This window comes from Paramisgurnus dabryanus, chromosome 1 (genome assembly GCF_030506205.2).
Source record: "Paramisgurnus dabryanus chromosome 1, PD_genome_1.1, whole genome shotgun sequence".
NCBI lineage: Eukaryota > Metazoa > Chordata > Actinopteri > Cypriniformes > Cobitidae > Paramisgurnus > Paramisgurnus dabryanus.
The window spans coordinates 42,054,796-42,072,134 of NC_133337.1; the positions used below are offsets into that span (position 1 = coordinate 42,054,796).

Below are 17,339 nucleotides of genomic sequence, written 5' to 3' on the forward strand. Positions count from 1 at the left end.
AGGCCTTTATTTATTTTTAAATTATAAATAAAATTGCAAAAAATATTATTTTAAATTAATAAATAAACACAGGCTATTTTTCTCATGACCTTTTAAATCTTTTGATGTGAAGGTGAATGCTGAAATATCAGTGATAAGTTAGAAAAAAAAGGATTTTTTTATTTTTTATAATTAAGCAGGATAAAAACATGAATAAATAAAATGGCAAAATATATATTTATTTTAAATTAATTAATAAACACAAGCTATTTTTCTCATGACCTTTTAAATATTTTGATGTGAAGGTGAATGCTGAAATATCAGCGATAAGTTAGAAAAAAAAAACGTAATTGTGCAATCATATAAACTTTTTATGACAAACATAAAATTGTATTTATTGTAAATGTTTTGGAAATTTGTGAAACATTTTTGTTCATTTTGTTGGCATTTTGTTAATTTTTCACCATATTGAAGGTTAAAAAAAAAATCTTAAAAGATCAAATGATTTAAAAAAAATGCATTTGTGGACAGGCCTTTATTTATTTTTAAATTATAAATAAAATTGCAAAAAATTATTTATTTTAAATTAATACATAAACACATGGGCTATTTTTCTCATAACCTTTTGAATCTTTTGATGTGAAGGTGAATGCTGAAATATCAGAGATTAGTTAGAAAAAACGTAATTGTGCAATCATATAAACTTTTTATGACAAAAATAAAATTTTATTTATTGAAAATGTTTTGGAAATTTGTGAAATGCACTGAAATTTGAAGAATTGAAGAAAAAGAAATTAAGGATTCATAAAAAAAAGATTTAAAGCACCAGAAAATGTCTTATGTGTCACAACTTAGAGATATTTAGATATATGTGTCTGAAATATCCCACACATTATGAATTTACAGTATACTATCATTGTAAGTTACAAAACCACACAAACAAGGGCGTTGGATATTCACGTCACTCTCTGCGCAAAGCCCTACGCAGCGACGACGCGCCGGGCGCACGGCTCGTTCGATTAAATGACGTCACCGCGTCATGTCGACGGGCAATGTGCGCCATCTTGAACCGAGGCGAAATCACGGGTTGCTCCCGCTCGCGCTGATTCCGTGCGTCTCCGCTCGCTTTCACTCCACGCTCGTTCGCACTGTGCGCCCGCGATCGCACGCCTGAGCTCGAGGACACGCCGTACCGCAGGCCCGAGACCGAGGCGAGGATGGCAGGTAAACGCGCCGCGCGGGGGTTTTGTGTTGGTAGGCGGGGGCGCGCAGCAGCAGCGGCGGCGGCGCGGCCTAAACATTAAACCAGACCCCTTTAAATGACACTTAAGCTAACCCTTGTACTGTAATTTATTGCAGTGTGCATGCTCGTATGGGGTATTTATTTATGCAGATGGGTTTTGGGGTTGATGATATATATCGAACGGGTCGAATCGAGCATGCATTCACATGCATTTGTGTTGTGTTGGTTGCAGGGGTTGGTGGAAGCAATGATTTCCAGTGGTGCTTCTCCCAGGTGAAAGGAGCCATCGATGAAGATGTTGCAGAAGGTAATTTATGCCGTGTCTTGTTTTTAAAAGCTCTCGGGTTACTGCTGTTGGAGGTATCGAAAAAGATAACATTATGATGGCTGGGGTTTGCTAGCATTATACTTTGAGGCATATTCACACCCACTTAGCATTGTGTACCTTCATCTGAGATGTTATTAATAACTTTCAATGGGCCCTGCTTATGTCTGAGAGTTCATGATTGTGATAGATAGACAGACAGACACATACTATACAGTACTGTAATGCATATTATTAATATAGAAGTATTGTCTTTCAGTTGCTCAATAGGTAGATCTGTTTGCAACGCAAAGATCATGGATTTGATTCTCATGGTGGGCACATACTGGTAAAATGAATAGCATAAAATGCATTGTGAGTCACTTTGGATTAAAGCATATATGCTGAACGGGTAAATTTAAGTACTGTACATTTAAGGTCATCTATGTACAAGTGCATGTGAAAAGTTCCCCTCAGATTTGGGTGTTTAAAATTTCCTTTAGTGTCCAACATCAACTTTCTGTTTGAAAGGAATTACATCAACACAGGAATCTTTCAAGATGTTTCATTGAGTTTTTTTTTTAATCTTAGGAAGTATTGTAAGTCAGTTGGATGAATCAACATGGCACAGCCCATTTTGCTTTATAAAAAATAAAAGGTCGATGTGTCATGGTATGAGGTACAATGATGGATGGGGCTGATGGTGGGGGTTTAGTGGGAATGTGTGCTGATTTCCGGGGCTTCGGTAGGGAAGCACATCCTGTCTTTGAAAGAGCGGAAAGCACGTCCAACTGGTCAGACCAGCTTACTTCATTCATATGTGCCGTATCCGAGGATGGCTCCACATCCATGATGATGATCCAAGCATGAATGTTTCGGAGCATGGATGACAGATTTGCACTTATGTATTAGAATGCATTAGAATGCCGAGATTCTGTGTATGAAAGACTTATGTTTATGATGTATTATAATGAGGACTTTTATGTATTGTTTTGCTGCAGCACATACTTTCGGCCTGGTCTGGGTTGTGCTGTGTGTCATTGTTGTGTCATGATATAATGTTAAAATTTTTAAGGAAACCCAATTATTTAATAACCATCTCATTTCACAATAAGTAGAAATCATTATGAAAAACTATTGTCATTTTAGAAATTTTTATTAAGTTCTTTGGGTGTTGTGTTTATGCTGGTGGGTTATTGTGTGTTTGACCTCCACACCTCTGCATCCCGCTCTGAAAATAAAACTGATTTCTAGGGAAAACAACGTATATGGACTTGTTGTGTAATATCATCCGAGTGACGTGGTCCTTATGTGGTCGAGAAGGTTATTTCGAGAACACTGTATTGTAAGACTGCATGTGAATACTTTGTGTTAATTGTGGACGTAGATATTTTGTTAAACCAAAATGATAAGGGTGTAGCTTATGTTTAAAGTCTCCATGAAATGGAAGTAGCGAGTGTCTTCTCTCCCTGGTGACCGAGGGGCAACCTTCCGATCTCTCTGATGAAGCCAATGCGGAAGTGACTTAAAGGAAAACACCACAGTTTTCCAATTTTTTACTACCTCACTTAGATGAATTAATACATACCTATCTTTTTCAATGCATGCACTTTTAATCTTTGTACAGCGCCTTGTGAATGTGTTAGCATTTAGCCTAGCCCCATTCATTCCTTAGGATCCAAACAGGGGTGAATTTAGAAGCCACCAACACTTCCATGTTTTCCGTATTTAAAGACTGTTACATGAGTAAGTATGGTGGCACAAAATAAAACTTTTGTTTGGAGCTATAGGAATGAATGGGGCTAGGCTAAATGCTAACACATTCAAGAAACGCTGTACAAAGATTAAAACTGCACGCATTGAAAAAAGATAGGTATGTTTTAATTCATCTAAGTTGAGGTAAAAACATAGTAAAATATTGAAAAACGTTGGTGTTTTCCTTTAAACTGCAATCCATCGACGGGCCGTTAGAGACTGGCTCCAAAATGAAGTCAATTCCCGTAGACCCCCAATGTTAAAATGCCCAACTTTACAGCAGAAATAAATGTTTTTAGAGATTGGTACAAAAGTGTTTTTGGTCTGTATAGCTAATTTTGCCCTTCATGACCACTGTGAGAGGTTGCATTTTTTTGTAACTCATCCGTTTACATTATATTAAGACTTTTGCATAATTAAGGGCGTGGCCACTTGAATTACTAACGAATTTTTAGGAATAAATGTGCGAAACAACTTTTATAATGACTCTATTGTTAGATTTGACAATCTTTGAGCGCTGAGCACTATTCTTGAATTTTGCCGGGTTTACAACCTGATCTCACAGGAATTGGTAATAAGTAAATTGTACCAAAACGTGCGATTATTAGATTTAAACACTGACACGTAGCACAGATTTGCTTTCGGCGACCCAGGATCGATTCCCACCTTGGCGTCCTTTCCTGTCCTCTTAGATTTCTGTCTGTCAATTAAACTTGAAAATGGCCAAATTATTAAAAAAAACGATTATACCCTACCCCTAACCCCGCCCCTAAACCATCATCCCAGGCGCAAAATAAATCATATGAATTAACCACATCAAAAAATGCATTCACATTGCTATGAAATAATGTTGGGTATTAAATGTTTGGGAAAAAATTTTTTGTAATATTTATGGACAAGTAAATGTAAAAGTAAAAAAAAAAATTTTTATATAAACAAACATGAGTAAGAATATTTTATGTTATTGAAATATTATTTGACTGAACTGTAAACCTAAGCCCACACCTAGTAGTATATGTGAATAAAATGAGTGAAGTGATGACAAATGTGTATCAAAGTGATATGAATGAATCTCCATATCAGTTTGTGTTGTGAGACCTACACGGAGGGGTTCCCTTATCGTCTTACCTGACTGGCATGGTTGCAGGACGCCCCTCTCTCACCCTCCCACAGGCGAGCCCACGGCGTCCGCATCCCATCTCATCTTCTTCCAGGCTCTTAAATCTTCCACGGCTGTCTTGTGTGTGCCGCTGGTCTGTGCTATAATGGCCTCTCTCTGCCTTTCAGGATGGGTATGTCCGTATTTATCTCCGTTCGACTGTCACAGTGAGGGCTCCGCTTGTTTTTCAGTTTTAACAGGACAGGCTCTGTCTGCGTTTCCTCGTCCGTAGAGGCTCCCCGGCGGTCCCGCGTCATCTTATGTGGTGTTGTTTGGGTTTACTGTATGATGCTGTGATTATATCTCGCTCCGAGAGGCGCTGATGTAATCAATGCTGTAGTTTTTTTGAATGTATCGATGTCCGACGTGGACGTTAGATGCTTCGGAATGAATCGTAATATATGCTTAGGTGGCTTTATTATGGGTTGGCATAATTTTTGATATTCTTGCCTCTGTCTCCTTTGCTGATGATGATGTTGTACTGTATTTCAGCTTAGCCCTTACAGTTGTTTTGTTTTTGTCTCGGAGGAAAGATGTGCAGACACAGCACAACATTAAAGATTAGGGTCGTTAATAACTAATTGTGTTAATCACTAATAAGACATGTTTGTGTTACATGTGTTATTATAGTGTCTATTTTCTGTATTTCATGTAATACTTTAACATTTTACTTTATACCTTATAAGCTGTTCGCACATGACATGTTTACGTGATGTACACAATAAAAAAAAGGTTTAATTCTTCAAACATTGCGCACTATTTTTTGAGATGCTAAGACAACAGTGAGATGCATTAAAAGGGCAAATTTTTAATCAAATTTAATCAAAAATTTGGACTAACAATTTAAACAGTGCAGACACAAATAAAACTTTACAGTAATGAGATTGCAAGTGTTTTGATGTTTAGTTGCATAACAATAAGTGTTTGTTTTGCATTACAGTAATGAGAGTTGCATGGCAAAACAATCTATATATGGTCCTAGTTATCATTTTCTATAGGAGACTGTATTATGAGCTTTAGGTTTGAATGAAATATGACCTGTACATATTACAGTAGTTTTCGTGAGATTTAGAGACTAATGCTTCAGTCATCCCATTACTTTCTGTCATGTATGTGACACTGGACTTTTATTAACCAATGGCTTCTTTTGCCTTCATCTATTTTTGATGTTTCATGGAAAATTCTCTCCAGACTCTAGAGACCATTTTTATTTTAAAAAGATGATATAAGAAAGCTGAACATCTGTAAAACTCGTTTTATTTATTTTAAGAAATCGTTCACATCAAAATGAATCATGCCATCACTTTAATGAACTGCTCGTTCTCGTACAGTAAAAGTGTGGTGAACAAGGGCCAGAAAACAAAATGAAAGTCCCTACTTCTGTCTATATAAAAGTCCCATGTACACAAAAAAAACTGGGTTGTTTCAACCCAACATTGGGTCAAAGTTGAAACAAGAAAAAACTAGAAAATGTATAAATTTGACCCAGCGTTGGGTTAAAACAACCCAACATAGTTTAAATTACAACAGAACAAGTTTAGTTTGTCTCTTTTTGATCCAATGCTGGGTTGAAAAGAAAAACAGCATCTTGAAGACCTTGTTCACACTGTCAGTCCATATCTGATTTTGGTGCATATCCGATTTGACAGACTTACTGTCCATATTGTGTTTAAATCAGATTCGTGCATCCTGTAGCGTTCTGCCATGATCTTTTTTTATGGGAATGACGTCGTACTGGCATGACAATCTGCCTCGACGTCTGATGTTGTAGAAACGTCTCGGTTACGGATGTAACCCTCGTTCCCTGAAGGAGGGAACGGAGACGTCACGTCGTGACCGACGAATTGGGAACTCGCTTAGAGAGACCAATCTGCTTCGAATACTACTAAAACGCCAATGAACTTGGCATTGAGATATTTGCATAATGCTGGCGCCGCCCCGCCAGGTGCGTATATAAGCAGCAGGTGCAAATAGGGAAATTAGCTTCTTTTTCGCTGAGAAAGCCGGAAAGTGTGACCGGCCGTAACAGCAGGTGGCAGCACCTGTGGCGACGGGACGTGACGTCTCCGTTCCCTCCTTCAGGGAACGAGGGTTACATCCGTAACCGAGACGTTCCCTTTCAGTCGGTCACTACGACGTCACGTCGTGACCGACGAATTGGGAATCCCTACCAAAACGCCACTAGGGGCTGACCTCTTCCAGTGTCTGCGTAAAGCCCTCCGGTTCCACTTAAGGATAAGGAGAATTAGGTTTTAAGGCAGAAGGCCGGGCACTAGATGTTCCTTTAACCCCACAGAAGTGCCAGCGACTGGGAAGCGCCCTACCTGAGCGGGATAGGAACGCTGCGGAAGCCACCACCCGTCTTAAGGGTTAATGGTGGGCGAAAGTCAACCGTAGTTGAGGTAAAATGACAGCCGTGGCTGTGTAAGCAAAGCAGTGCTCTGCTAAGGGAAACGTGGGCTAGTAGGATTAACCCCACGGAAAAATACTCACAAAGGAACCCGGTGGGACACAATGTGGAGCCCGAGCCAACACGTAGGTTCGCGAGGATGCAGCTAGTGAAGGCTGACAGCCAATGCTCCGCAACAAAGGCTGCCAAGGCAGCGGAGGAAGAACAATTCAAACCATTACGCATTTTTGTTCTGAAGGCCTTCCATACTGACACAGTTATGAAGCATCAGATGGAGGCTGCAAGCCGACCTGTGAGACTGTTCTCCGTGCTCCCCCTGGTGAGGAAAGAACACGAGAGGATACAGGCTCAATACGAACACTGTAAAATCTAATGAACGTATTAGGTGTCGCCCAACCAGCAGCTCTACAGATGTCTGTTAGCGAGGAACCACGAGCTAGAGCCCAAGATGAGGCAACGCTCCGTGTGGAGTGCGCTCTCAAATTAAAGGGGCAAGGAATACCCTGAAGATTATAAGCCAGGGCGATAGTATCAACTATCCAATGAGACATCCTCTGCTTAGTGACAGCTTTCCCTTTCTGCTGGCCACCATAACAAACAAAGAGCTGGTCTGAGGTCCTGAGGCTTTGCGTGCGAACCACGTAGAGTCGCAGTGCGCGTACGGGGCACAACAAAGCCATGGTTGGGTCTGCGTCCTCCGGGGGCAGCGCTTGCAAGCTCACCACCTATCTCTGAAGGGAGTGGTGGGAACTTTGGGCACGTAGCCTGGTCTGGGTCTCAGTGAGACAGCAGGACCAAACTAAAAGCACAAAACGTCAACAGAGAATGCATGTAAATCCCCTACTCTCTTCATGGAGGCCAATGCTATCAGGGTCAGAGTTTTCATTGATAAAAACATCAGACTCGTAGACTGCAAAGGCTCAAGAGGGAGACCTGAAGGCTTCAGCACCATGGACAGGTCTCAGGAGGAAAGAGGGAGGGCGCGAGGGGTTTAGCCTGCGAGCGCCTCTTAAAATGTAATAATTAAATCATGCTGGCCAACTGATCTGCCGTTGATAAGTGAGTGATGAGCAGAAATAGCGGCGATATCAACTTAAATGGAGGAGGGACAGCCTACCATCTAACCTATGTTAAAGATATAAAAGCACAATGTTAATGGTCATTCTCTGGGGTCCTCGCGTTGCGAAGAGCACCGGGTGACGAAAAAGGTTTCTTTAAGCGCGTAAGCCCGTCTTGTGGACGGTGCTCGAACCGCGTCGATGGTGTTAGATACCGCTTGCGATAAATCACCTAAACCTTGCGCGCGCTCAACGACCATACATGGAAATCCCACAGGTCGGGGCGCGGGTGCCATAATGTGCCCCTTCCTTGAGAAAGAAAGTCTTTCCTCAGGGAAAATCGTCAGGGAGGGGCTGTCGCGAGGAGCATTAACTCTGAAAACCAATCCAGTACGGGGCGACTAATAAAAGGCTCTCCTCGTCCTGCCTGACTTTGCACAGTGTCTGCGCAATAAAGCTCACTGGAAGGAATGCGTATTTACGCACCCCCCGCGGCCAGCTGTGTGCCAACGAATCCACGCCGAGGCTGCCCTCGGTTAGTGAATAAAATAGGCGACAGTGGGTATCGTCCGGCGACGCAAACAGATCTATCTACGCACAACCGAACTTCTTCCAAATTAGCTGGACCGTCTGGAGGTGGAGTCGCCATTCGCCGGGGGCGCAGCTCGGGAAGCGCGTCTGCCGCTGTATTGAGCGAACCCGGGATGTAAATGGCACGAAGGGACCTCAGATGCTTCTGACTCCAAAGGAGGAGATGACGAGCGAGATGCGACAGGTGACGAGAGCGCAAAACCGCCTTAACGGTAAATAACGCAACAGTCGCAATGTTATCGGTGTCGACTAATACATCCTTCCCTCGCATCTCCATAGCGGAGCGTACAAGTCCCAGATATACAGCGCACCGCTCGCGGCAGTTGGGGTGCTATGCACACCCCTGAGACTGCAAGCCCGTCATACGTGGCTGATCATCCCGTGCTGAGGGCATTGCAATATACAGAATGCCAGGAGACCCCTCAGGGGCATATCTTCTATCGGAAATGCCGGGTCTACCACGGGGAAAAATTTAAATGACACGCAGGTGCAATGTTTACACGGTGTATGTCGGTGTGCCACGCTCTCCTCGAGACTCGATCGTAAGCCAACGCTGAAGCGGTCTCATATGAAGCAGCTCGGGCGGCGTCACAGTCGCAGCATGCTGTCATATGTCCAGGAGCTTCTGAAATTGTTTCAGAGGGACCGCGTACTTCCCTCGAATTAAACCGAGGCAAGTCAGAACTGACTGGTTGCGCGCTCTTGTTAAACACGCCAATTAGTCGATCGAGTCTTATTTCCATACTGAGAAAAAGGATCCTCTGCACGGGGCAAAGTTGCTCTTTCCCAGTCGACCTGAAGACTTAAACGAGCGAGATGCCAAAGCATTAACTCTCTGTGTTCGCACACGTCTGCCAAGAACGGGCTATTATAAGTCGACGTAGAAAAAAGCAGAATGCGAACAACGCTCTCTCTCTGACATTTTAATGCCGTGACTAGCACATGGAGACACGGAGAGAGAGAGACAGCTCGAATGGTGTACTTCGTATTAATATGCCCACCCCACGACGCAGAGCGAAAAACGGTCTAAAGCGAGGGGAGATGGACACAAAGTACACGTCTACAGGTCTAAGGCTGCAAACCGATCTGAATATTGAAATACGAGCCTCGGCGTTATCATCCAAAAAGAACACCTTCGTAGAGCCGGTGCGTAAATCAAATCGATCGTAACCCGCCGCGTATTTTGGGTACTATGAGATAAAGGCTGGAAAAACCCTATCATCATCATCTCTGTAAGAGGGACCGGCTCGAACATCCTTCGCCAACAGGATATCGACTTTTGCACGCAGTACATGTGCATCGGACGCTTTCACTACAGTGAAACGAAAGCCCGAATTTTGGGGTGTGCCGGATTCGTAACCGAGGCGGATCGTGCGTAAAACCCAACGAAACGGGCTGGGAACTGAAGCCAAGCACCCAGGCACCGTACGAGGAGAAATAACGACACTACCGAAGTACCCGCGGTGGGGCAGCGAAGCGAGACAGGTGGGACTGCCGGTGCGTCTGCTGTGACAGCATAAACATCTACAGTATGTGTGTGTGACACTGACCTGAGCCCGCTGAGGGTGACGGTCGTCTGGTCTCCTCTGCGGAGAGCGCAGACTCCGATAAGGGTGCTGGTGGTCCGGTCTCCTCAGCGGAGAGCTCGGACTCCTCAGGTCACCCGCTGGCGATAGAGGAGAGGTAGGGTGAGCTGGTGTGTGCCCGCTCACGGCTCTCTCGATCCTCTGGAGACCTGGAGAGGGAAGAGGAATGCACTCTATGTGTGGTTAGTGGGTACCGGCTAAACAGCCGGTGGAACATATGCAAACCAAGGATTTTCCACCCGACCCTCTATCGGGGGAAGGAGCTCCATCTCCTGAAGAGTGATCCTCTGCCAATCCGGGTCGCCCTTCACTGGCCACTTAAACTCCCGATTTTCACGGGAAGCGGCTAAGCGGGCGGGGCGAGCTGCTGACGACCGGTTCCCCTGCGCTGCCGAGATGGGGTCCGAGGAGGGGAACGGAGGTGGTCGCCGCAGGACGCCGACGGCGAGAGGCAGACTGAGGAGCCGGCGTGGTGGACCAAGGGCAGCTCTGTTCCGCCGGGGCATGACCTAGGAGATCGCCTCAGTCTGTGCAGCGGAGCTGTACGACTCCCCTGGCTCGCCGAAGAGGCCGGTCTGTGAGACAGGAGCATTCAAGTTGTTCTCGTCTGCGTCCGTCATGTCAGCCAGACACAGCCAAAGGTGGCGATCTTGAACCACTGAGGTGGACATCGCACGACTGAAGGTCGCGGCCTCCCTGGTAAATCCTTTGTGAGCCTGCAGCAACGTTATTACGTGCAGGGCTGAAGCCGCCTCTCCGGCATGCCTGATGGGCAGCGTCCGTAACCGGACGACTGTCTACAAACACGGGAGGGAAGGGTTGGGTGGTCCCTCCAGGAACGCATCCCGCTCCACTGAAGGGGTCCCCGCCCTTAGCGGCTCCGTTGGTGAGGGAGGTGAGGGGTGAAAGCTGAACGGCCGGACGGCCGCAAATCACGTCAGCTCTTCGTGCCGTCGGGGAAGAAAGGCACAGGAGGAGAGGACCGAGAGGTCCGAGCAGCTCCGAAGTACCAATCATGTGGGCGGGACGGTTCGGGCGGAGAGGGGTTAACCTTTCCAACTCTACCGTCTCCGCCGCTCGAGCGGGCACGGCCGCCATCTCCGGAACGACTCTGCCTCGGAGGAAAAATGGACACCCCTCTGATGCTGCAGAAGTGACGGGACCAGAAGGAGGTCCAATGGATTCGGCAGACATCGTAGAACACGACTCTGCAGTCTCCACCGGAGCCTCAACCGGCTGAGGATGAGAAGGCCGGTAGGTGGAGGACGCATCCTCCGTCCTACTCAGCGTAGTGACGTGAAGGGCGCCCTGCGAGCGCTTGACAGCCGCACCATGGCGGCGTCAGCACTGCAAAGGCGCGGACAGCGTTCCCGTAGAAACGACAGTCGTCTCCGCAATCCAAGAGGGTTATGCTCTCACAGAGAGAACAGAAACTCTCCACGAACGCAGCCCCGGAGTGCTCAATGCCTGAGCACGAAGACAGCGCTCGTGACCGTCACTGGAACCCTTATACTTCTCGCATCCAAGATCGCACGGGCGAAAAGCTATCCTGAAAAGGACGCTGATCCCCGCATATACGAGAGAGTGGCTGCCTTTAACAAGGCACAAAGCTCTCTCGTATCACTCTTTTAGGGAAATTCACTCAGATGCTTAGTTGATGAGCGCACAGGAAGGCAACGCACACACTAAACTCAAAACAATAAACAGATGTAGAGCCGTGGAATAAGCGAAGCGTCCGCTGTGATACTGCTAGTTCAACCAACTTCAGCAATCAAATCCCAACAGAGTAAAGTAGCTTCTCAGTAGCAGATACTGCCGGCTTTCGAAGCGAATAAAAGCTAATTTCCCTATTTGCACCTGCTGCTTATATACGCACCTGGCGGGGCGGCGCCAGCATTATGCAAATATCTCAATGCCAAGTTCATTGGCGTTTTAGTAGTATTCGAAGCAGATTGGTCTCTCTAAGCGAGTTCCCAATTCGTCGGTCACGACGTGACGTCGTAGTGACCGACTGAAAGGGAACTATATTTCCCAATACATGGACTTTTCCAAACACCCCTATAATTTCATCTGAAATTGACTTTTCCAAAGTTTGTGCTAGGGTTGCGTTTATGTGACGTGATGGCATGACGTAACCAAAAAGCTACACACATGCGATCAGAGCGGTCAAACTGAAATAGATTTTCGAAAATGCTATTTGAAACTGATTTCAAACCACCTAGCCTGAAACTGATTAGACAAAACGGATTTCATGTGTTTTTTTTGGTCGTTCACATGTTCTAAATGTGATTGGATTTCAATCTGATATGCACTGAAATTTGGATTTGTTTGGACTGACAGTGTGAACAAGGTTTTTGTGTATATGGTGAGAGACTGGGATTGATTGCAGTGCATGAGCTTTTTGTGATGTTTTAGTGTTTCCTTTTTTTTTTTTTTACTTTTTTTCTAATTTGGAGTTTCATGCAACATAAAGGTGCAGGATAAAGTAACTCTGCATGTAAACGTTTTTTGTGGATTTGTTTGAAGGCAAAGGGTCTGTTCTTTCATTTGATAAAATGTATAATGTTGTTCTTGAAATATATCAATATCTCTTTTTTTTGCTGGCAAGGAAAGAGTTCAGAAACTTTTAATAATTCAATGCAATTAAAATGTATTTATATAGCAGGGTTTCCCGCAGCACTTTGCAGTTCGGGCGGCCCACCTAAGCTGGGAAACCCTACCACCTTAACTAGGTTGTCCAAAAAATTATAATTTCCCTTAACAAAAGGCCGTCAAGTGCATCTCGGAGAATAGCGTGACGCGCTTCATACCGCAAGCGGGCACGTGCGCCACACGGCCTAAATGTTCTACAACATCTGCTCCAGTTTGTATTTATTAACCCTTTAGTTTCACTTCATCACGCAGCTATTTTCGTTAGAGGTATCTGTTAAAAACATTTAATTCATTAATAATCTAGTATGTGTTCATTTCCTGTAATAGTTTATTCAAAAATAAGTTTTATTTGAGTGTATTTAATAAAAATATTTTCATCATGACGCGTACGCCCCGCCCCCCCCCCCCAGCACCACCCACCGCCCAACCCTACCACCTTAACTAACAAATTTTCTGCGGGAAACCCTGTATAGCTTTTTTTTTTCGAATGCATTAACTACATTGTTTACAAATACAAAAACTTAATTTAAAGTGTTTCCAAAGAACCATTTCTTAACTTTTTTATAGTTTGTAAAACATTTTTGTGTTAACAGAAAGTTTCTGTAGCTGTTAAAGTTCCCATGTAACAAGACACAGTCTTTTTGAGTCAACGTTTTAAAATCTGACACAAGTCGATGTTATGCTTGTTAAACAAAAATCTGACGCGAAAATGATGCTTAATCTAGACAGCAGGTTGGATTTGATTCATTTTTTATAAGTCAACATTGTGTCAGTGACGCTTCTGCTTTGCTGATCTGGAGTCTCTCTTTTGAATTCATAATTTAAATCCAGTTCCTTTAAAATATTTTTACAGTACGTATGTGTATGTACATGCACCAATGCCACCTACATGGTGATTCAATAAAGATGTGTGCATGTGAAGTATCAGTATGTACTGCAGATTTGGAAATGTTAATAATGTTAAGTGTTTGTATTGAGCTGATGGTTTGGTTTTTAAGGAACAGTGAATCATGTCTCTGTGACCCAGCGTCCTTCCCTTCAAGTGGGAGATCACATGGGTGCGGTGCGAGGTGTGGAGAGAGAAACACTGATCCTAACAAAACAGATGGATTAGGATTGTGTCGAGTCACAGTTTCATGTTTAAACATCAAACATTTACCATGTTTAAGACCGAGTGCAGTTTTTCCTCTTGTGTTGATGTATTTCCTATTGAAACGGGAAGTAAAGGGTCGGAGATAAATTGAGGATTTCATAGTTTTTTTTCTCCAATATAATAACAAAAATAAATCTTTATAAACACATTAATTGACTTTAGTAATAAATTTTTATTTCCTCTCAACCAAGGCTTTATAATATTAAATGAAAAGGGGTTATGTGATAACTTGCTAAATAATGAGATGCAATACTACTTCAAATATGCATAATTTCTTTAAATTACATTAAAAATTATTATTATATTTATATATTATTATTATTATTTTTTGGGAAACAAACCATCAATCTGCCATCGATCTTAAACTTTGACCTTGTATAACTTTTTGAAGTAGTGAACTTATTAAAATATTGCATACCATTGAGCTGTGCATTTTATTACGGTCAAAAAAATGTGGAATATTATGATAATTTTAATATATCTTGACCTGGAATTGTGTCATGCTTTGCTGGTCAATGGCAAGGGATGTGTGGGGACTTTTATTTTCAATTTAATAAAAATGATTTTGATATGCATTGTTCTGTAAAGTGAAATGTCTTAAATGTCTTGTAAACTTACACATTTTAATTTTGCAATGATGGATTTATTATTTTCACTGGATAAATTGCCCACGATAGGACTATAAATGAGTATTCTGCAAGTAAATGGGTGGTTTACAGCGATTTCATGTTGACTGTAAAATCTCTCTTTGGCCTGGGTTCTATTTTCTCAAAGCTTTGGGAGTTAATTGTATGAAATAAGTAATTTATCTGTTTTTTCTGTCTCCAGCGGACATTATCTCAACTGTTGAATTTAACTATTCGGGGGAGTTGCTAGCCACAGGAGACAAAGGGGGAAGAGTCGTCATATTTCAGCGAGAGCAGGAGGTGATGCCACACAAAGATTTTTATTTTGTTTCATTATTTTGTTAACAATAAACCTCTGTTAATTTGTGTTCATTAATTTGTTTTTTTCCTACAGAGTAAAAACCGTCCTCTATCCAGAGGTGAATATAATGTGTACAGCACTTTCCAGAGTCACGAACCAGAGTTTGATTACTTGAAAAGTTTAGAAATCGAGGAGAAGATCAATAAAATCAGATGGCTCCCACAACAGAACGCTGCACACTTTCTTTTGTCCACGAACGGTAAGAATAGGAAGTTATATAATGTATTGCAAAATGGTAGTTTTGTTCACACACAGCAACAAGTGCACTGTAGTTCAAAAGCAGCTTTTATACATCTGTCTTGTTTTGTTTCATCAAACAGACAAAACCATCAAACTATGGAAGATTAGCGAGCGAGACAAACGAGCAGAAGGATACAATCTTAAAGATGAAGATGGACGACTGCGAGATCCATTTCGAATTACATCGCTACGGGTGAGTCTCACTTTACATTGCACTTAAGATTTCAGGAAAGTCAACTAGTAGAAATTTAGTTTTAATTGTTATAAAACATGTACCATTTATCTCGCGTACATATACTAATTTTAGGCACCTATAGGGTTCCTTGAACTTTTGTGAATCTGAGGAGAAAAATTCAAGGCCCTGAAAAGTTTTAAAAATAAACATAAATAGATACAGGTCATTGAAAGTGTTTAAATCTATTTTTTGCAAGAAGTTTTCTAGAAAAAAAACAATATTATTCTGTATATGTAGTGTAGGATGACGTCACAATAAAATATTAGAGCGTGTGCTAAACTTAGTTTTAAATGGTTATATTATTCTGTATGCAAATTTTGATCCATACCAAAATACTTTTTTGCATAGTTGTGTTTGACACACAACTGTAACAATGTATCTTAAAAGCTAACACGATGTAACCTTGCTCTCACCGGTGAGGCTGATCTTGTCGAACTCTACGGCAACAAGATATATCGAAAACATCACAAATATGCATCTAGCAGTGTTTTGCATTACCGAACAATCTTAACTCATTCGCAGATTGTCATTTTTTGAAAAGTTGCCCATAAGCATTTTTCTGTGATTTGTTTTTTCCATAAATGTTTCACAAAATGCCGTCCAGGAAAATGTTATGATAAAAATATATAAACATACAAATATATAAAACTAAAGTGCAGACCCTCTGTTTTCAAACAATAAACTCTTAAATATGGGTATTTACCTTAAAAAAATAAATGCAAATGCTGAAATAATTGCATTTTTGTGAAGGAATTTTGTTAAATCAGATTCAGAAGATTATCAAAACATACACAGAGTTTGAAATTAGTAAATAATGTTTTGGCTTCAGTTTTTTGTCATAAATTGGGTAAGTATGGTAAGTATCACTTTTTTGCAGATTAACATGAAAATTAATCAGGAACACTTTTTTATTTTATGCAAATGTTTTCTCTTAAAGGGCCACTCTTTTTTGGAATTTGATTCTTACCATTTTGGAATCCATTCAGCTGATTTCCGGGTCTGGCGCTAGCACTTTTAGCATAGCTTAGCATAATCCATTGAATCTGATTAGACCATTAGCATCAAACTCAAAATTATCCAAGGGGTTCCAATATTTTCCTATTTAAAACTTGACTCTTCTGTAGTTACACCGTGTACTAAGACAGACGGAAAAAAAAGTTTAGATTTTTCTAGATATGTCTAGAAACTATACTCTCATTCTGGCGTTATAATCAAGGACTTTGCTGCCGTAACATGGCTGCAGGAGGTGCAATAAATTGTAGATATCTGCTCGCAAAATATGCGGGACTTGCATGATTTTATAATCCCAGCATTTCCATAGCAAAAAGTCATATATATCTTAGCAGAAAGTTTCTCAAATTTTGCATTTACTTTACACATGCGCAGCCAATTTTAGGAAGTGACGTGATTATGCAACAGTTTTTGCAATTTCCCACATAAAATTGCATAAATATCCTGCATATTCCATCGCATTTTTTTAAGAAAACATGCAGCAAGATTAAGGATTTTTGTCCGCAACAATCACAAAAAAATGCTGCATTTTTCATTATTGATAATTTTAATCTATGAAAGTTGTGGGATGTATTACTGATACCAAGACCTGTTATATGTCAATAGATCAAGGTAAAACGGCTTCCTAATGTCATGACCCTGTTACGTCGATGCAGAGAGACTGGCGTGAAAGAGAGCTGCTTTCTTTTCCCAATTTTTTTTTTTTAAACCAGTTGGTTATATAATTTTCAGTTTTACAAATAGTTATTATTGATTTTACAAACAAAGCATTAAAATATTGCATATCACATTATTTGGCAAGTTATCGCGTCATTTGGCAAGTTATTGTACTGTAACTTTTTTTTGTCAATATCGTGCACAACTATTGGATGCACTGCAAAGAATTTTCAGCCTAAAATATCCTTCCTGTGAAATTACTTTTTTACTAAGATTTTTTTTACCAAACCAGGATAGGAGAGACTAGAGGTGGGTTTAT

The 17,339-nt window shown here is 41.8% G+C and overlaps 1 protein-coding gene across 1 annotated transcript in view; it reads left to right on the forward strand.

Moving 5' to 3' along the window:
• The first annotated feature begins 1,014 nt into the window (after positions 1-1,014).
• ppp2r2d (protein phosphatase 2, regulatory subunit B, delta) overlaps positions 1,015-17,339 on the forward strand; it is a 23,667-nt gene continuing 7,342 nt past the window's right edge. Inside the window, exons 1-5 of the mRNA XM_065262512.2 lie at positions 1,015-1,203; positions 1,455-1,529; positions 14,719-14,816; positions 14,911-15,076; positions 15,198-15,310. Coding sequence (XP_065118584.1) covers positions 1,197-1,203; positions 1,455-1,529; positions 14,719-14,816; positions 14,911-15,076; positions 15,198-15,310 — 459 coding nt within the window. The 5' untranslated portion in view covers positions 1,015-1,196. The remainder of the gene's footprint in view (positions 1,204-1,454; positions 1,530-14,718; positions 14,817-14,910; positions 15,077-15,197; positions 15,311-17,339) is intronic.